The sequence below is a fragment of the Microcaecilia unicolor genome, chromosome 11 (assembly GCF_901765095.1).
Source record: "Microcaecilia unicolor chromosome 11, aMicUni1.1, whole genome shotgun sequence".
Lineage (NCBI taxonomy): Eukaryota > Metazoa > Chordata > Amphibia > Gymnophiona > Siphonopidae > Microcaecilia > Microcaecilia unicolor.
Genome location: NC_044041.1, coordinates 125,918,910 through 125,937,569, shown reverse-complemented (window position 1 = coordinate 125,937,569; position 18,660 = coordinate 125,918,910). Strand labels below are relative to the sequence as shown.

Here is an 18,660-nt window from a genome sequence, read left to right as displayed (position 1 = left end):
ACAGCAGGTGCTGCTACTCAGAGGGAAGGGAAGCTAGGCACTCCAGGCTATAAAGGACAGACCCCTGTGGTGCCTCAAAAAGGGGACCAAATGGCACTGCTGCTCTAGAAGGTAGTCATGTTTTCCATAGCAGTGATGCTCTGAGCTGAAGGGAAGGCTCCTTCTGAAAAATCTTTGGTGGTTCAATAAGGGTCTGCTGATTGCAAATTGAGAATTTCTATGGGTGCAACTAACTCCCTCCCCCCCCCCCCCAAAAAAAACCCCAAACAAACAAACATCTTGTCTGAGCACTGAGACAATGATTAAATGACTGGAATTACACTGGTATTGGGAAACTGATTTATTCATAATCGTGTAAAGATATTGGCCTCCTAGAGTGAAAGTACAACTTCCATGGAGGTGTATGAGAGTGGCTGATCAGTTTTCAAATCCTCAAAACTCCCCTTTCCAATTATAAACTGTTCAGCAAAGATGAAACTGTAAATCACCTGAACATAAATGCAGCTCTTTCTCCCTCTTTTCACTTAGTTACTGCAAGGGAACAAGAGAATAAAACGCTTGGGATGTGTTCCTTAGTACATGGTAAAGATAGTGCCACTGACACACTGAGCACCATGCTGGAAAGCAAAATGAAACCAATCATATTTTGAGGACCTTTGGCATTAGCCTCTCCTATACTAAATGTAGGAGCTCAGTGTCCAATGCCGATTCATATGTACACAGCAGAGGGATCCTGGTCAGAATTTAGAGAAAGACACTTTGTTTTTTTCATCATAGGCAGTACTGCAAATAGTCTTTCCCAATGAAGCTGTCAGAAAGCAAAAGGCAGTCCATGGAAAACCACAGCACACTATTCCTCCAGCAGGCTCTTTAGATCCAGCTCACAGGTAAAACGTTGTGTTCTCTTAATCTGAAATTTTGAATGAAAAAAGGAAAAAAATTCCACCAAAACATTTTCGCCAGAAGTCAAGTTAGAACTATTTTTTTTTAATAAATCAAGCAGCGAGAAGTCTATCAGCTGCCCCTTGGGAACTACCCAAAATCCAAGCATCATGGAAAGTGTTAAAAGAATGCTCTTATTCTTCTACAGCAGAAAGGGGTTTCTCAGATTCTGACAACCTGAGCAGAAATGCAAGGGCTTTTTCGTTCCTCCATGCTAAGTGCTTCACGTTTGATGAGGAGGCGTCCATAAGTCCCACCAACTTGGCCTTTGGTGAGCCGTCCAGGGTTGATGCAGACACAGCCAAGGACGTCCTGAATGGGAACAAAAGTATGGTTCAGACAGGCGAGTCCTTAAGTTACTTTGAGCTCCCCAACACTGGTTTAACTGTAAAAGCCCAATAAGCCATTGCTAAAAAACTCTCTATCCATAACTGAGCAGGGCAGACCAGCAGATTAAAAATCCGGTCCCACTCTTAATGTTTTCACAGCTTGATGTGGAGGTCCCAGTCATGTCTAAATTTCAGTCTTCATAGATGGATGGATAAAACAAATTGGTTTAAAATTCACTCCACTCTAACATGGCTTCCATTAGAAACACATGATGGCTTGGCTCGGTATCATGTGAACAATATGGATTCTACTCCCTGGAGAGGGAGTCTCAGCCACCTCTCAAAAGTGACATGCTCTGGCCAAATTTAGGGTGTATATATATTGGGTCTGGAACAAAGGTGTGATACATGTCCTTGGACTAATAGCTGTCATTTCAATGGTTCAGTTATCTGGATTATAACAACATAAGGGAAAAACCTAGTTAATTGTAAATAAAAGCTCAAACTACCACAGCCCAGTACTGATCGTGATTGAGCTTAAAGTAAAAAAACCCAACAAAATAAAAAACAAAACAAAAAACAGGTTATATGCCATGAAGTTACATAGTAATACTTTTAAAACAAAGAGTATTATTTCCCAGAATGCATAGTTAAGCTCTAGAACTTGTTGCCAGAGGATGTGGTAAAAGCAATTAGCATAGCAGGGTTTTAAAATGAGCAGGGTTTTAAAAAGGATTTGGACAAAGTCAATAAACTTATTAGCCTAGACCTGAGGAAAGCCTACTTATCCCTGGGGGTTGATAGAATGGAATCCTGCTACTTTGGGGGATTTCTGCCAGGTACTTGTGACCTGGATTGGCTGCAGATAGAAACAGTATACTGGGCTAGATGGGCCTTTGGCAACTCTTATGTCCTTACATATTCTTATAGGAAGAAACTGCCACACTAAAAGCACAATTAAAACAAGTCCAAGTAGAATTAATGGAGCCTTTCCAGAACACGTGTGTTTGGGGATTTGTACAGATAAAAAATAGTCCTGTCAAATCCCCTTGGGCCCCCTGCAAAGTCCTAAAAATCTGGTGTGAACATGACACTACATACAAATTTTATTTTGGGACAGAGGTGAAGAGAGAAGGATGAAATGCAAGCTTAAAAAATGGCAGTAGGGTCACACGACTGTGGGACACCCCTTCTCCCAACAGAGTTGCCAAGATTGGAAATTTAAATCCGATCCATGGATTTTCTTTCCTCCAAACACTTCCTTTCACCTCAAGAACTTTTGATGAAGCCTTTGCTTCATCAAACACAGGTCCAAGACCTTACTAATGTTTTATAAAAATTTTCCAAGCATTCAACTAAGGCGGCGACAACAGCAACACGTTGGAAAGGATCCACAGGTATATTTGGATCTGTGGTAGTCCCTTAGGACAGTCAGTGCATATTCTTTTTCCAGGTCCACTCCATACTTCTTGTGGTTTCCAGATGGGTGGTAAGGCCTGAACACAGACTGTCCCCTGACACTTCACATGCCACTACTGCCGCCACTAGAGTTGTCATAGGCCATTCCCTGCTTCATAGGAGAAAGGTCTCCACTGGGGAATTAAGCATTAGCAGCAACAGGAAGAAAGAGAGAGGGGCGATTTGAGGGGATAAGGAGGAGGAAGGGAATGTGGACCTACTTCTGCGGAGGGCAGTGGCTGAAAGAATACGAGCAATTACCTTCACAATTTATAGATCCTGTCCATTAACAGCCTCCCTTAACCAAAACCAGCTAGGTTGCAACCAAAAGAATGATAGTGATGAATTACAATTAAAAGAAATGGCAGGTACATAGAATACCTTAATGAAATATCGGAGCTCCGATGGGACAACAAATATATCAGGCGTGACTGGCATCTGTGCGTACTGATAGAAATTCTCATAATCAATGTTCATCTCTTCAGCTGGTGGGTACAGAGGGTAATAACTAGAGAGAAACAGAGATAGTGATTAACTCAGCTTCACTGTTAGGGCACCAGGGGTCTGAAGAGACCCTGCCACCTATAGGCTGGAGGACTCAAGGGACAAGTGCAGAATCTCATATCTAATCATAGATTAGACCTCATTCTAGTTTTGCCATTCAGTTCTGCAAGAGAAATGCAATTAGCAATAAATGGATATTCCAGACAGTCACTTACCTTCTCTGTGTCAGAACATGCTTGAGGATTCTACTAAATCTGTCAGAAGCACCTGAAAAGCTGAAAGACAGAACAAAATCAGAGAGAAAGAAATTAATAAAGTATTCTGTCCTCCATAAGTTTCTTTGGCTGATGCACCAAATGTGCCTGTGGCTTAAGACCACAAAACTCAGTAACCAGGGGGAAAATGACTGTTAAAGCTTGAATGTTACTGTTTTTTCCTTATTTTTGAATTCTGAAGGAGAATTGTTCTACACGACTTTGTAATTTCTGTTGCATTAATAAAAATTTTTTACAAAGTAAAAAAACAACAACTCAGTAACCATCCATAAAGTTAATGTAGGGAGCCATTTCTTTCTGACATGGAAGTAGCCATTATGTTCCAGGATATCTGGGTGTCATATCTAGAAAAAATTGTCCTTGTTTTCCAAGCTGGACTGTGTGTGTGTAGGCATCTTAACTGCATTTGTATACAAAAGTAGATCATTAGGTGGAAAGTCTTACCGACAAGTATGCTAAACCCTCAATTTTGCCGATTTGCTGCTTTTTGACCTAATGCATAAAGATATCAACATTTATCCACTGACAAGTGGACTAAGCTAAAAAACCAATGAATTTAGCAGATTTTTGTACCTTATTGAACAAGCTATCCCCCTCTGGCCAAATGGACAACTGGTCTAACCACTTCAGGTGTGAAAAATGGGTTTGCCCACTTGTCCATAAGGCCATCCTTTTTAAAAGGATGGTTTGAGGGCCAAGAGTAACAAAAACAGAAGCACAACAAAACACCACAATCAACCAAAGCAGAGATAGACCAAAAGAAGGAGGAGTCTCAAGTTCAGCTTCAAATAAATTTATAGAAAATGACCCGACTTGGCCAAGTTTCAACACACCAACCTTTGTCAGGGAGCACAAATCTTATCACATAAAAAGCACAATTATGCGTACATCCAGCACTAAAGCAATGGTGAGTATACGCTATGCTGTCAGCGTCGGTGTATGCTTGCCGTTGCTTCAGTGCTGGATGTACGCATAATTGTGCTTTTTATGTGATAATGAAGATTTGTGCTCCCTGACAAAGGCTGTTGTGCCAAAACTTGGCCAAGTCGGGTCATTTTCTAATAAATTTATTTGAAGCTGAACTTGAGACTCCTTCTTCCTCTGGACTATCTCTGCTTTGCTTTGGTTGACTGAGGGCCAAGTGTCCATTCAACTTTATCTCTGTTTATAGTCTTCCAAGGACAGGGTTCAGACCTCTCTCAAATCTTTCAAAATTAAATGATAATCTAATGATACTGTAAGTAGTATACTATGCCATACTTTGTATTGTTATTTGAATATTTTTACTGCTGTAATTGTATATTGCTCATGTTTGTTTATTTTTACTGTACACCACCTTGAGTGAATTCCTTCAAAAGGCAGTAAATAAATCCTAATACATAAAATAATGGGTTAGGGATTCTTAAAATACAGGTGGCTCACAATGAAACAGAATATTTGACACAGTGGAGTAACTGAGACTCAAGTACTCAGGCAAACCATCCAGATTTCAGAGCTCATACTCTTTTCTGCAGCTCTCTGCAGTGCAGGAATTAACTTAGGGTAAGGAAGAACTGGCTAACACATACACCTTCCATAACAATCATCCTCTGCTCCCCTACCTGTTCCCACTGTTTTCTTTGAAGTGGGGGTGGGGGGGGGGTTAATGTTTAAAAATAGTAAAGTTAGAGGTTGCTCTCTGTGAATATTTACACAGAAATGTGAGCCAAGGTGTAAACTCAACTTGCTGGATGTTTGCACCTAGTTTGTTTTCTCAGGTATGGCTCTATTTTATTACTTTGTATGCCATGTTATGGTGCTGTTTGTTGTACTGAAATCCTTTTTTTTCCTGTTATTCTTGTATCCTTGATAATTATATCAAGGATACAAGAATAACAGGTTGTTTTTAAATTTAAAAGAATTCTTTGCTCCCTCAAAGGATTGGAAGAACCATGAATAGCTGGGTTACAGTGAAATCTGTAGAATAAGACCCGTGACACAGACATATCCCTCCCACCATACAAGTGATATCCATATAAAATTGCCTCAATGGCACTAAAAAACAGACAAGGACATGTGAAGTGGTAACAAAGAACACCCACTGTATACAAAAACTTAGGGACTGTTAAAGATCCCTTAACAAAGCCATTCAAGTGAGGGGGGGGGGGGGGGGGATAGCACATTTGGATAGAAGGGGAGATAAAAGGGAAACCTGTAAAATGTTTCATTGAAAATTCAGGGCTGGCTGCACTGATGGGTATTTTTATTCCACTAATCCTAAAAAACACATCTTACTCAGCATAGCCCCAAAATAAAATAAAATATATCACACACACACACACACACACACAAAGTAACAATATACAAATTCTAAAACAACAAAAAACGGAAAACAAATGAGGCCTTTCAACATACAAATATACATGGGAAAACCATGCAAAGCATGGCTCAAATTCTTTCTGACCTCTGTGTGCACACACATGTAGATTGTGTTTTCTCTGTTTTGTATGTCTTTGTGGGCGTTCATATGTATGCATGTGTAGTGCATGTATGCATGGTCCAGAATTTGCAGGTATTATGTCCACCTCATCCAGCAGGTGGACATAGAAAACACAGAATTGTGCTGTGCTCTATTAGTTCTGTGCGCAGCTCCTACAATTCAGTATTTTTCTATCTCCTGCAGGTGGAAGATGTGCTCTGCTGCTCTTAGATTAGTCAGATGGGCTAGCTCTTGACCTAGGTGAACTAGCTCCTAGTTAAGCACAGGGATGTCAGCTGAGGACTTCAAAGGACATACCTTGAGGTCCAATGTGTTTGTGTGTCAGTGCATGCTTGTGGGAATGCTTGCATGTGTGTTCATGTGTGCACACGTTAATATACATGTAAGTGTGCGTGTGTGTATATTTATATTGTGTTGACTCTGTGTGTGTCATGCATCCATTGGGTTGAAAAGAATAAGAGTAAATAGTATATAATTTTGAGTATAAGTGGCTCCATAAGGGTGTCTTCACTGTTTTCTGAAAAATTGTTTGTCAAATCTGCCAAAGTTCAGGGCATAGAATGTCAAAAAGTGGGGCCTGCAATGGAAAAGATTTAGCCCATGTTTTTGTTAAATGTGCTGAACCTGCAGACACTGAGGCCTAGATGCACTAAACGTTTTTCATCGTTAAATGAGCCCTCAAGGAAGAATTTCCTATCCTTTCCATGCACTAAAGCCTATTTTCTGACGACAGTAGCAGCTAACGAAAACTGAATGCAGATGAGCAATTCTTCTACAAATCCCATTGAAATGACATGCACTAACCGTTTCCGATTCATTTAACGCAGGAGAACACCGTGAAATCTAACGAGAGTCTGTACCTCTCGTTAGGGCTGTCTGTCTGCTAGAAGTTAACAAAATCCAATAAAAAAAATAACTGGGGGGGGGGGGCAAAAACGCGTCAGGGACGTCCTTTATTGACACCCCAGGTCGCCGCTGCTCCCCTCTCCCTCAGCACCAAAAAAAAAAAAAAAAAAGGATCGGGAGAGGGCAAAGGCACTCGTCATGAGCGTCCTGTATGGACGCCTTGCCCCCCCCCCCCCCCGCTGCTCCCCGCTTCCCCCCCCCCCCCCGCACGAAAAATCTCCAATTTTAGCAGCCCCGGGCCGGCCCTCCTCCCTTCCTGTATTCTCCAACACTAGCTCCGCCTCCTGCCATGCTCCGGTCCTGTGCCCCGCCCCCTACGTAGTTTACCTACGTCAGAGGAGGGCGGGCCCAGGAAGAAAGAAGGGACATCTGAGGAAGCCTTCTGACTCGCCGATCAGCTGTTCTTGCCCGTGCAGCAGAGATGAGAGGCGCTGCACGGGCCGGTAAGGCAAAGGGTGGGTCGTTGGACGGGGGGAGCGGCAGCCACGACCAAAGGGGGGGCGGTGGAGGCGGGGCACAGGACCGGAGCATGGCAGGAGGCGGAGCTAGTGTGGGAGAATACAGGAAGGGAGGAGGGCCGGCCCGGTGCTGCTAAAATTGGAGATTTTTCATGCGGGGGGGGGGGGGGGGGGCAAGGCGTCCATACAGGACGCTCATGACGAGTGCCTTTGCCCCCTCCCGAAACACACGTGTTTGTGGGTTTTTTGTTTTGTTTTGACAGCTGGGCCTTTGTGGCATGCGCAGAGCAGCCAGCATAACGCTTGGGCTGCTTTGCGCATGCTTTAGGCGCTGATTAACAACGGGTTTAACGATTCTGTGATACATCCTACTTTGCAATACCGATCCGAACATTTCTGGAGTGTTTTTGTAGTGCATGCCTCGTTTTTTAAAAATCGTTAAGCACTTTTACGATTCTTATTTTTAACGTTTGGTTGATGCATCTGGGCCTGAATGCATTTTGTAGTAGGGAAATATGTGTGCTGAAACCACACACGAGGTTTTGAAAATGAAATCCCTGTGCCTACTGGATCTGCCCTTCTCACTTCTTTTTCAGCAAAGGTAAGGATAGATGTGGTGTGAAAACAGTGTGGATTGTTTTACCCGCAGAAGAAGGCAAGTTCTCAGCCTCTGGCTTTACTCATATTATCAGAATAAAATCACTCAAAATTGCATGTCTACGGGGAGGAAGTGACGTCACCAAGCAGCATGGACGCTTGAGTTGATAGCTCCGGTGGCCTCCGCGGCGAAAACGACTACAATCGCAATTTAAACAGCGCTGGAGAGCTAAAATCATCAGCAGCACTAACCTGTGTAACGGTGCCACGATAGCGTATGAATCATCGTCGGACAGCAGCTGATCTTTCAACGGTTCGCATTCGCGGGAAGCGCGACAACGCCAAAAAACAAAATGGCGGACGCACAAAAAGTGAAAGACATGGCGAACACGGAGAAGCTTAAAATACAGGAGCTGCCGGTGGAACAACATCAGTAATAGACCCAATAGAGGAGGAGCAACCAGGCCTGCAAATATGGCTGCAAAACATTAGCGCGGACCTCAAAGCACTGCGCACAGAGGTGGCAAAGTTGGGCACTGATCTACGAAGCGAGATCAGGGAGCTGGGAGTACGGCTGGAGGAAACAGAGACGCAAGTAGAGGCCCACAACGAGGCCCTGGGTTCGCTAGATCAGAACATCGCTGAAATGCGGGGCAATCAACAACTGCTATTTGACAAAATAGAGGATCTGGAGAATCGAGGCCGCCGTAGCAATCTGAGGTTTCGAAGCTTGGCCGAAACACCACACTATCAAGATAGCGAGCAAGTAGTTCAACAAATTGTACAAGAATTGTTTACTAAGAACGGGGCCGCGATGGAAATGAGACAGTGCAGCTGGAAAGAGCACACCGGGCGCTGGGACCGATAAGAGGCAATAAACCCAAAGATATCATAGCCTGCTTCACTAGCTATAAACTAAAAGAACAAATATTGAAACTGGCGTGGCAAACCCGGGACTTCAAGTGGGACTCTTACACCATTGAAATTTACCAAGATCTGGCAGCGGCGACGCTACGACGGAGAGGAGATCTGAGACCCTTTACGAGACACCTCAGAGAACTTAAAATTCAATACAGGTGGAGGCACCCTTTTGCCCTGGTTTTTTACAAAGATGGAAAAATGCACCAAATTCGGTCAATCGCAGAAGCCAGAGCAATCTGCCCAGAAACAGCTGAATTGGAGGAGAGACGGGAGGCAAGCCCAGGAGAAAGACCCAGCACCCGAACCCTCCCGCCGAAATGGCAGCGGGTGGGGAAGGGCCCGAAAAGACTACAACGCCAACATTCTGCATCGCAGATCACTTGATGAGAAACAAGACATGCCACAGGGAATGCTAATACTTTAAAGTTGCTGTTGAAGTTGAAGTTGATTGTGTGGAGCACCACTCCAGATTGGACATGAGGTAGTTTTGAAATATGTTTTTGCGGCGAGGCCCCGAGGAAGCGCCAGCTGTTCCTTCCTTCTGAGTAGGCACATACAAGGGTTGTAAAGTGATGCCTAGAATGTATGGGGAGAGGTTGGGAGGGGGGAGGGGGAATGTTGGGGGGGGGGGGGATAGACGGAAACAAAAGCAAACTTTGTATGGTACAAGTAATAGACAAGACACATGATGCTGGCCAAAATAAAAGCAAGGTAGAGGGGCGGAAGATCACACGTTAAGTGGTAATGGGGGATATTAAATGCATGCTGCTTAATGTCAGGGGGCTAAATATACCCAGAAACGACAACTGTTGTTTCGTGAGCTAAAGCGACTTGGGGTAGACATAGGATTGGTACAAGAGACCCACTTAAAACCTAGATACGAATACTTGTGTACCAACAAGAAATACCCTATCATCCATTTTGCCTCAAGTATAGACAATACAAAAAGCAAAGGGGTACTGGTGGCATTTCGTAGTGGTAAGCCTTGGGAGATAAAAAAGGTCATAAAAGATAAGAAGGGAGATATCTGATGATAGTACTTACACTAGGGGGGAGAACTTATACACTGGTGAATGTATACTGCCCCAACACAAACCAGGGGGACTTTCTTCAAAAAGTGGACCAAGTCCTAACTAGGCACGTTGAGGGATCCTTGTTGGTGGGAGGAGACTTTAATCTTACTCTACACCTTTTGCTAGACAACACAACCTGTAAGGCGAGCTATGCCAAACAAGATAGGCGAAAACTTCATGAGTTCATAACACGTTGGCAGCTTATAGACTACTGGCGAAAAGATAACCCCCTCTCAACGAGCATACACATACTACTCCATGGTACATCAGTCCTCTTCTAGAATAGACATATGGCTGGGGGATGCCTCCTTGTTGGGATCAGTGGGAGAGCAATCCATACTTCCTCACACCTGGTCGGATCACTCCCCGGTGATACTTACAATCAAGGGGCCAGACCCTAATAAAAATAAACGACAGTGGCGCCTTGATGACGCCCTGTTGGCGGACCCATCTAACATATCCCAGATAGAAATGAAAATTCAGGAATATATCCAGTTTAATGATAACGGGGAGGTCTCCCCAATAGTGCTCTGGGAGGGATTTAAAGCGGTAATGAGAGGACACTTGATAGCCTTGCGATCAAAGAGATGGAGGGAGAGATGTTGCTAAAGAAATTAATTGCGCCAACAACTTACTCAGACTGAGCAGTTGCTCCAAGAGGGGAAAGATCAGAACCCACTGAAACTCAGGGGACAGGCACATAGCATTCGCACACAAATACAGGACCTAGAGCTAGCAGATGTGGCAGAAAATTACAACGGGTGCGTCAACTATATTTTGAATTTGGGAACAAACCTAGTAGACTATTGGCTCATAAACTAGCACAACACACTAGCAGAAACATGATAAGTGGCCTTAGAGATGCAGGGGGAACGATACATACTGAATCAGAATTTCTAGAAACAGCTTTAGCAGATACTATCAGCACTTATATAGCACCGAGGGGAGCAGCGAAATAGAAGAAATCAGGGCCTATTCTAGCGAGTGTGGACCTCCCACGGCTCCCAGACACGGCAAATCAAACACTAGGGAAACCTATAACACAAGAAGAGGTAGAACAAACGATCAAGGGGTTATCTATGCATAAAGCTCCGGGGCCAGACGGGTTCACAAACAAATTTTATAAAACGTTTGGAAAACACTTGGCCCCCCTATTGATGCGGGTGTTTAACTCACTGGATGAAACCACAGGCCTCCACCGACGTGGAACTTGGCTACGATTACGGTTCTTCATAAACAAGGCAAAGACCCCCAGCTGTGCAGCTCCTACAGACCCATCTCATTGTTAGGAGTAGATTATAAAATATTTTCCAAAATTATGGCCACTAGGCTTCAGGGATATCTCCCACAACTTATACATGAAGACCAGGCAGGTTTTGTTCACGAACGACAGACATTTGATAATATTAGAAGGACCCTGCAGGTCATCCAGGGGGCCCGAACACTCCAATCACCTTTATGTATATTATCCTTAGACGCGGAGAAGGCCTTTGACCGGGTCAGCTGGCCGTTTCTCTTTGCAGTACTAGAAGAGGCTGGTGTGGGAGGGCGCTTTGCGGAATGGCTACATCTAATATATAAGGCTCCCAGTGCGGCTGTGAGGGTTAATGGTACATTGACCAGTCCTTTTCCCCTATATAGAGGCACCAGACAGGGGTGCGCATTATCGCCCCTGCTGTTCACTCTAGTAATGGAACCATTGGCAATCAGGATACGAGCACACCAGGGAATAAGAGGCCTCATGGGAGGGGGTGTTGAAACAAAGATACTACTCTTTGCAGATGACATCCTGCTTCTATTGAAGGATCCCCTGGCTGCTTTCCAGCTCTGGAGGATGAAATACAAACATTGGAGCACTATCAGGCTTCAAGATTAATTTCGAAAACTCTGAGGCGCTTGATATAAATCTACCTAAAACCTCTCTAGATATATTGAGAAAACAATTTCCATATAGATGGGCTACTAAGTATGTCAGATATCTTGGGGTCAATGTACCACGCCAGATGGAAGAAATATTTGAATATAACTTTCCGGGTAAGGTGCGGGAACTCTTCCGGGAACTAGAACGATGGGAGGGACTGACAATATCTTGGTGGGCAGAATCAATGCAATAAAGATGATAATACTCCCAAAATTGCTGTACTTATTCACGGCCCTTCCAATCGAAATACCAGATACCTTCTTCCGGGGCTTACAAGGCAGAATATTCTCCTTTATCTGGAAAAAAAGACCACCCCGGGTAAGGCGGGAAGTGATGTATCAATTCCGAGAGCGGGGGGGGCATGGGGGTTCCATCATTCCAAGAGTACCACATTGCAGCCCACTTACGAATCTTAGCAAGTTGTCCCAGAACTCAGGGGAAAATCTGGACAGACATAGAACAAAGTTGGCTGGAGCCATACCCACTTAGGGCCATACCATGGCTACCAAAACACACTTTACGAGGCCTGATTAGAGAAAGTCCCCCTCTTTTGCAGGGGCCCATTAAAAATCTGGTATAAGGTTAGAGAACAATTTTTCCCCCGAACGTAAATACTTCAACATACATATCTCAGATATGCCCCCCAATTTGGCCCAGGAACTTAAACAATGTGTATAAGGACTGGGAGGATATGGGATTGTATGCATTAGGACAAATGTGTGAAGAGGGCGAGATCCCCTCTTATTCGCAGTTATGCCAGGAACATGGGCTTTCCCCCATACAGGCCTTTCATTACCACCAGGTACAGGACTTTATTAATGTAAGCGAGAGAAGAACTTGAGTTGACCGGAGACACACTAGAAAAAGGAATGACAGTGGGGGGAACAAGGGAGGTATATCTAGAATATATAAAGCCCTCTTGGCCCGAGAAAACCCAGTAGAACAATATACACACAAATGGGAGATGGCATAGGGACCATGTATGATCAGCACAATGGAAAAGGGCGCTCAATCCCTACTTAGAGTATCAATCTCTAGCGCTATGGTAGAGAATGGGCATAAGATCCTATATGGTTGGTACCACACCCCAAGTCGCTTGGTCAAGATGTTTGGGTCGGGCTCCTCCCAATGCTGGCGGGAATGTGATGTGAGGGTGATATGTATCATATATGGTGGTCATGTGTACACCACAGAGGATACTGGAAGACAATTGGTGGACTATTTAAATTTAGTGACTGCCGCACACTACCAGCTGAAGGCAGAATGTTGCCTACTTCACTTCAAACCGCCGGCAATCCAACTACATGTGCATCAGTTTGCACACAAGTGTTGTGGCAGGTAAATTAGCGCTGGCGGCATCATGGAAAAAACCTAGCCTACCTGACATTTTAGTGGTACAGGAAAAACTGAAATACATACAATTGATGTCCAAGCTCACAGCGATGAATAAGGACGATGGCCCAACACCAAAAGATATGGGAATCATATCTCACTTGGTCGGCATCATCAGTGAACATACAAGGACATAGAGACTGCTAATAAGGAAGCGGGGGGGGGGGGGGGGGGGGGGGGAGAGAGGGGGGAGGGAGGGGGGAGATGGAGATTAGCATAATGATGTAATAGCTGAAGAGATATGGAATTGTAAAAAGCAATCATTCCAAAAGTTATTTAATTTGTGAAAAGTAAACTGTTTAATGTTGATGTTATATGGTTATGGAAAAACTATAAATAAAAAAACTAAAAAAAAAAAAAAAAAAAAAATGCTGTCTACGGGGAAAAAGGGGACTTAGAAGTAGATGCCACAGCTCTTCTGGGCACTAAATGACTTGGCTAAAAACTGGGTCAGTGTAGTTCAGCAGGGGCGAAGTGGGAGACGGTAGAAGAAAAGGCACCAGGCAGAGATCATAGAATTTTCTGCTTCTTTTAAAGACAAGCAGGAGGGCTATGTTGTATTATGAACTTCAATATGACCCAAAAAATAGCACAAAGAGGGTTTTAGGTATATTTGGAAGTTGTACCCATACACAGACCAATAAAAGATATAGGCTGCCCTGTGAGAGGAAACTGGTTCCTGAGAAATTCAGATCACACCTTACTAACTGTTTAAACTAATCAAGGTGTGGGTCGCCACATCACTCAAAGATAATGGTGTTAAAAAACCCAAGGAACTCATAAAATTACTTTTCAACAGGATAGACAAGAGGAGCAGGTATGAGGCAATACAGCATGTAAACAGAAGATGAGAAATAGCTGGAAGGCTAGATGTGGTGAGGCAGAGTTATGCACTACAGGTTTCCTGCTCTTGCACATTCCTTTATAGTTTCTCACTGTCAAGCTCCGGCCAAGAGGGCATTGTGGAGAAGTAGTTGCATCTGGGGACAGTAGTTTCCATGCCCAAAGCGAAGTAGGCAAAGCTGATACTCTATTTGTTGTTCCAAAGAGGCAGCTTCTTTCGCCCGATTCCAGATCTAAAGGGTATCAACTTGGTGATGCATGTTCCCTATTTCTGTATGGAACATTGCATTCATTAACTGTGGTGGTGCAACAGAGGAATTTCTCACATCTTTAGACCTCATTGGTGGGGGGGGGGGGGGGGGAGGATGTCACTTCCAGTCCCAAGCCCGGTCTTTTCAAAGTGGTGATTATCATAGCAGCCTTACGCCAAGGGCAGCATCTTGATGCGTACAAGCCACATCTGGACAACTGGGCTCATTAGAATACGGTCAGAAACAAAGTGTAGATGTTCCACTTCTTGTGTGGTTTAGTTCTTACAGCTGGGTGATGAACTCTGAGAAGAGCAACTTGGAGCCATTAGAGTGTCTGCAATTACCTTGAGTCCACTTTAATACTCAGAGGAAAGGGTTTCTGAGCATGCAGAAGTGTTCAAGATTCGGGGCCAGGATGAGGGCCCTCTTGGGAGATGCGCACCTTGAGCGTTGGATTACATGCATGTCTTGGAGTCCATGGCAGCCACGATTAAGCTGCGCTATGGGCTCAGGTGCCTCTGAGGACGCTGCAGAGGTCTTTGCTGAAACATTAAGTCAGTGCAGAGTCAGAATTACGAGTCTAATCTCTTGTGAGTGCCAATTTTAAAAAAGTTTCCAGGGGTAATCTGGAAACCTACAGACCGGTAAGCCTGAAGTTAGTGCCTGGCAAAATGGCAAATTATTATAAAAAATAAAATTACTAAACACAAAGAGATTAATGGGACAGAGTCAACGTGGATTCAACCAATGGAATTCTTGCCTAACCAATTTGCTACATTTTTTGAAAGAATTGAATCAACATGTGGATAAAGGTGACCCAGTTGATGTAGTGTATCTAGATTTTCAGACAGACTCCTGAGAAAATTAAAAAGCCATGGGATAGGAGGCAATCTTCTGTTGCAGATTGAGAACTTGTCAAAAGACAAAAACAAGGGCCAGTTTAAATGGCCAGCTATCTTAATGGAGGAAAGTGAATAGTGGACTGTTGCAAAGATCTGTACTGGGATAGATGCTTATAACATTTATAAATGATCTGGAAATGGAATTGATAAGTGAGGTGATCAAATTTTCAGATGACACAAAACTATTCAAAATTGTCAAGCTGCATGCGGACTGCCAGAAAATGCAGGAGAACCTTGGGAGACTGGGTATCCAAATGGCAAATGAAACTTTAATACAGAGAAGTACAAAGTGATGCACATTGGAATCTAGCATTATGTAACAATAATTTTTTTTTTTGGTGGTGGGGGGGGGGGGGGGTTCCACATTAGGAGTCACCACTGAAGAAAAGAATTTAAGTTTCATGATAGACAACACATTGAAATATTCTGCTGTCATCATGACCAAAAAAAGCAAATAGAATGTTAGGAATTAGTATGAAAGGAATGGAGAATCAAACAAAGAATATTAAATTGTCTCTGTATTGCTCCATGGTGCGACCACACCTTGAATATTGTGTGAATGCTGGTCATTGCATAAAAAATATAGTGGAACTGGAAAAAGGTACAGAGAAGGAGCTTAGATGACAACAAATATTCTTGAGTGGAGGAGTAGCTCAATGGTTAGTGCAGCGGGCTTTGATCCCGCAACCTGGGCTCGACTCCACTGCAGCTCCTTGTGACCTTGGGCAAGTCACTTAACCCTTTCACTGCCCCAGGTACAAAAACTTAGATTGTGAGCCCTCTAGGAACAGAGAAAGTAACTGTATATAATGTGTACAGCGTTGCATTATCTAGTACCGCTACAGAAATGATTAGTAGTAGTAAGTTTTAGAACAAGGACTGTGCTGGACAGACTTCTACGGTCTATGCCCTGAAAATGGTAAGGGCAAAACAAGATCAGTATACATATGAAGTACCACATCATATCTTTTGTAATGAGTTTATTTTGTTGGGCAGACTGGATGGAACATACAGGTCTTTGTCTGCCGTCCATCTACTATGAAAGGGCTGCCTGGGTGGCCAAGTAAATGTTCCTTATTAGCTGCCTTGAGGACCTCTGGCATAATCCCTGTGTACCTTACAAAGGGCTTCCTCCAAGATACTAATACTAGAAGTGTGTTTATTATTACCAGCACTAACATAGGAAAATAAATCCCTGAAGGACTCCTTTGGCAGAATCCCAGAGCAAAAATCGGAGTATCCTTATGTTGTTCATTATTAGTGCAATAATCCTGCCACTGGGCCTCCAAAAAGGTCACACTCTAAATCATTAGCCAAGTAGGAGGGGAAGCAACATAAGCCGACTTGTTGGAAATAGGGGACTGCATCCAAAGTGAGAACTGGTGCATGGTCAGAGACTGCTATGGCCCCAATTCCTGAATCCAACACCCTGGCAAAGCAAGGCGTCAATAACAAGACCTAGTCAATGCCGGAAAAGGAGCCATGTGCTCTAGATAGATGTGTATAAACCGTTGTGTCATGGTTTTGTAAGCACCAGGGATCTACCAGATCCAGAGTCTGACAGAACACAGACGCTCCCTTTCCTCTCTCTCTCCCAAAGGGGTTTGCTGGTAGAGTGGACTCATTCATGAGCAGGTCAACTACTAAGTTTTTTTTTTTTGTTACATTTGTACCCCGCGCTCGCGCTTTCCCACTCATGGCAGGCTCAATACGGCTTACATGGGGCAATGGAGGGTTAAGTGACTTGCCCAGAGTCACAAGGAGCTGCCTGTGCCTGAAGTTGGGAATCGAACTCAGTTCCTCAGGACCAAAGTCCACCACCCTAACCATTAGGCCACTTCTCCAACCATTAAGCGGCCTACATGAGGGGTGCAGAGGCATGAGAGACGTGCAAGGAACATTTACTTGGCCACCAAAGTCTAATAACTCCCAGGATAAATATTGGCCAGGGCACTGGATTACATCAGCCTCAGGTATCTTGATATAGGGTAGAATTCTCCTTTTCTCTGTCTGGGCAACATGGTACTGAGCCACTACATAATCAGCATACTCTATTCCAGGTTCAGGATCAGAGTCTTCATTCTTGGCTGATGAATAGCAGTGAATGCCTCTGACCATGGAATTAATATTGATAACTTTGGCCTGTGGTAAGCTCTATGATACACACTTTAAATCTTGGCAGTGGGCTATACCCCTTACAGATGAAAGTGGCAGCAATGCAACTAAGCGCTATTCTGTAAGGGTGCACTTTAAGCAGCATAACATACAAATGCAAGGGGGACATTCACTTAGGCAGGGCATGGGTGATGCTGCCATTTATGCATGCAACTCACAGCCCCCTCACCTTTCACCTCCCTGAAGAATTATATTCCCGTTACTCTGTACATTTGCATCCAGCTCTGCCGGCACTGTAGAAGTTAAGACATCTGCTCTTGCATTTAAAATCCTCCTGTGGTGGCCAGCAGAGCTGAACAAAGATGTGCAGAGCAGCAGCAACAAAAAGCACCAAGCTTCCACTGCTGTGGAGGACAAAGTCAGTGAGGAAGGATTTGATGCACTTAAATTTGGATAACCCAAGCCAGTGCTTCACTGGGTCACCCCTTAAGTTAGCTTTGGATACTGCAGCAAGATTATAAAATATCTGCTTTTTGCAAACAGCACCAAGATCTGCAACAGGAACATGTCTGAAGAAGATGGTTGAAAAGCAATCTAAGCATGTACCAGGAGGGTGTCAATGCAAAAATTATATGCAGAGTTAGACCTGAGCCCAAATAAGGATAGAATAACTGGATGCTAGTAGCCAAAGCTTTGAAGCTACAGGTCAAAGGAACAAAATCAGTATGCTTCCTCGTGGCCAACATTGAGGTGAGGCGACCATGCTGATCTTAGTGGACAGATGCCAACCCAAGGGGAGGTACTCCTGCATAGGCATCAATAGCCTGCATAGGCATCAATAGAGTATACCCTGCAGTTCATTGGCTGGATGCCTCCTATGGAGGCTTGCGGTCTTGCTCAGGCTTCCTGAAAGGTCAGTTGCTCTGGACATCATCCCTTAAGCACCTCTTGCAATCATGGTGACTGAACTGCAGGTGCAGAGCCTATACTCAGATCTAGCAGCTATTGTGTCATATTTTCCATGGTTTTCGTTTGCAGGGAAGATTTCAGAAAGTGAACTGTAAGGAAAAATCCTGAGGCTGGAGCTTGCATTTGGAAAAGACAAGAGATGGGCTCCAGTATAGTTTGGCAAATTCTTTGGAGCCAGGAGACTAAGGGACGTCCCGAACAGATTTCTTCCTTTTTTTTTTTTTTTTTACACTTTGAATGTATATGCTACCTTGGGTGTGAAACACAATGTTTCTGTGACACAAATTTTAGCCCTGCTTCTTCCAAATTAAAAGAATTTTAGAAG

The 18,660-nt window shown here is 43.9% G+C and overlaps 1 protein-coding gene across 1 annotated transcript in view; it reads right to left on the bottom strand.

Annotated features, from left to right (window-relative positions):
• Positions 1-309: 309 nt before the first annotated feature.
• Positions 310-18,660, bottom strand: part of POLA2 (DNA polymerase alpha 2, accessory subunit) — a 164,551-nt gene continuing 146,200 nt past the window's right edge. The window contains 3 exon segments of the mRNA XM_030219771.1: positions 310-1,254; positions 3,111-3,237; positions 3,449-3,508. Coding sequence (XP_030075631.1) covers positions 1,105-1,254; positions 3,111-3,237; positions 3,449-3,508 — 337 coding nt within the window. The 3' untranslated portion in view covers positions 310-1,104.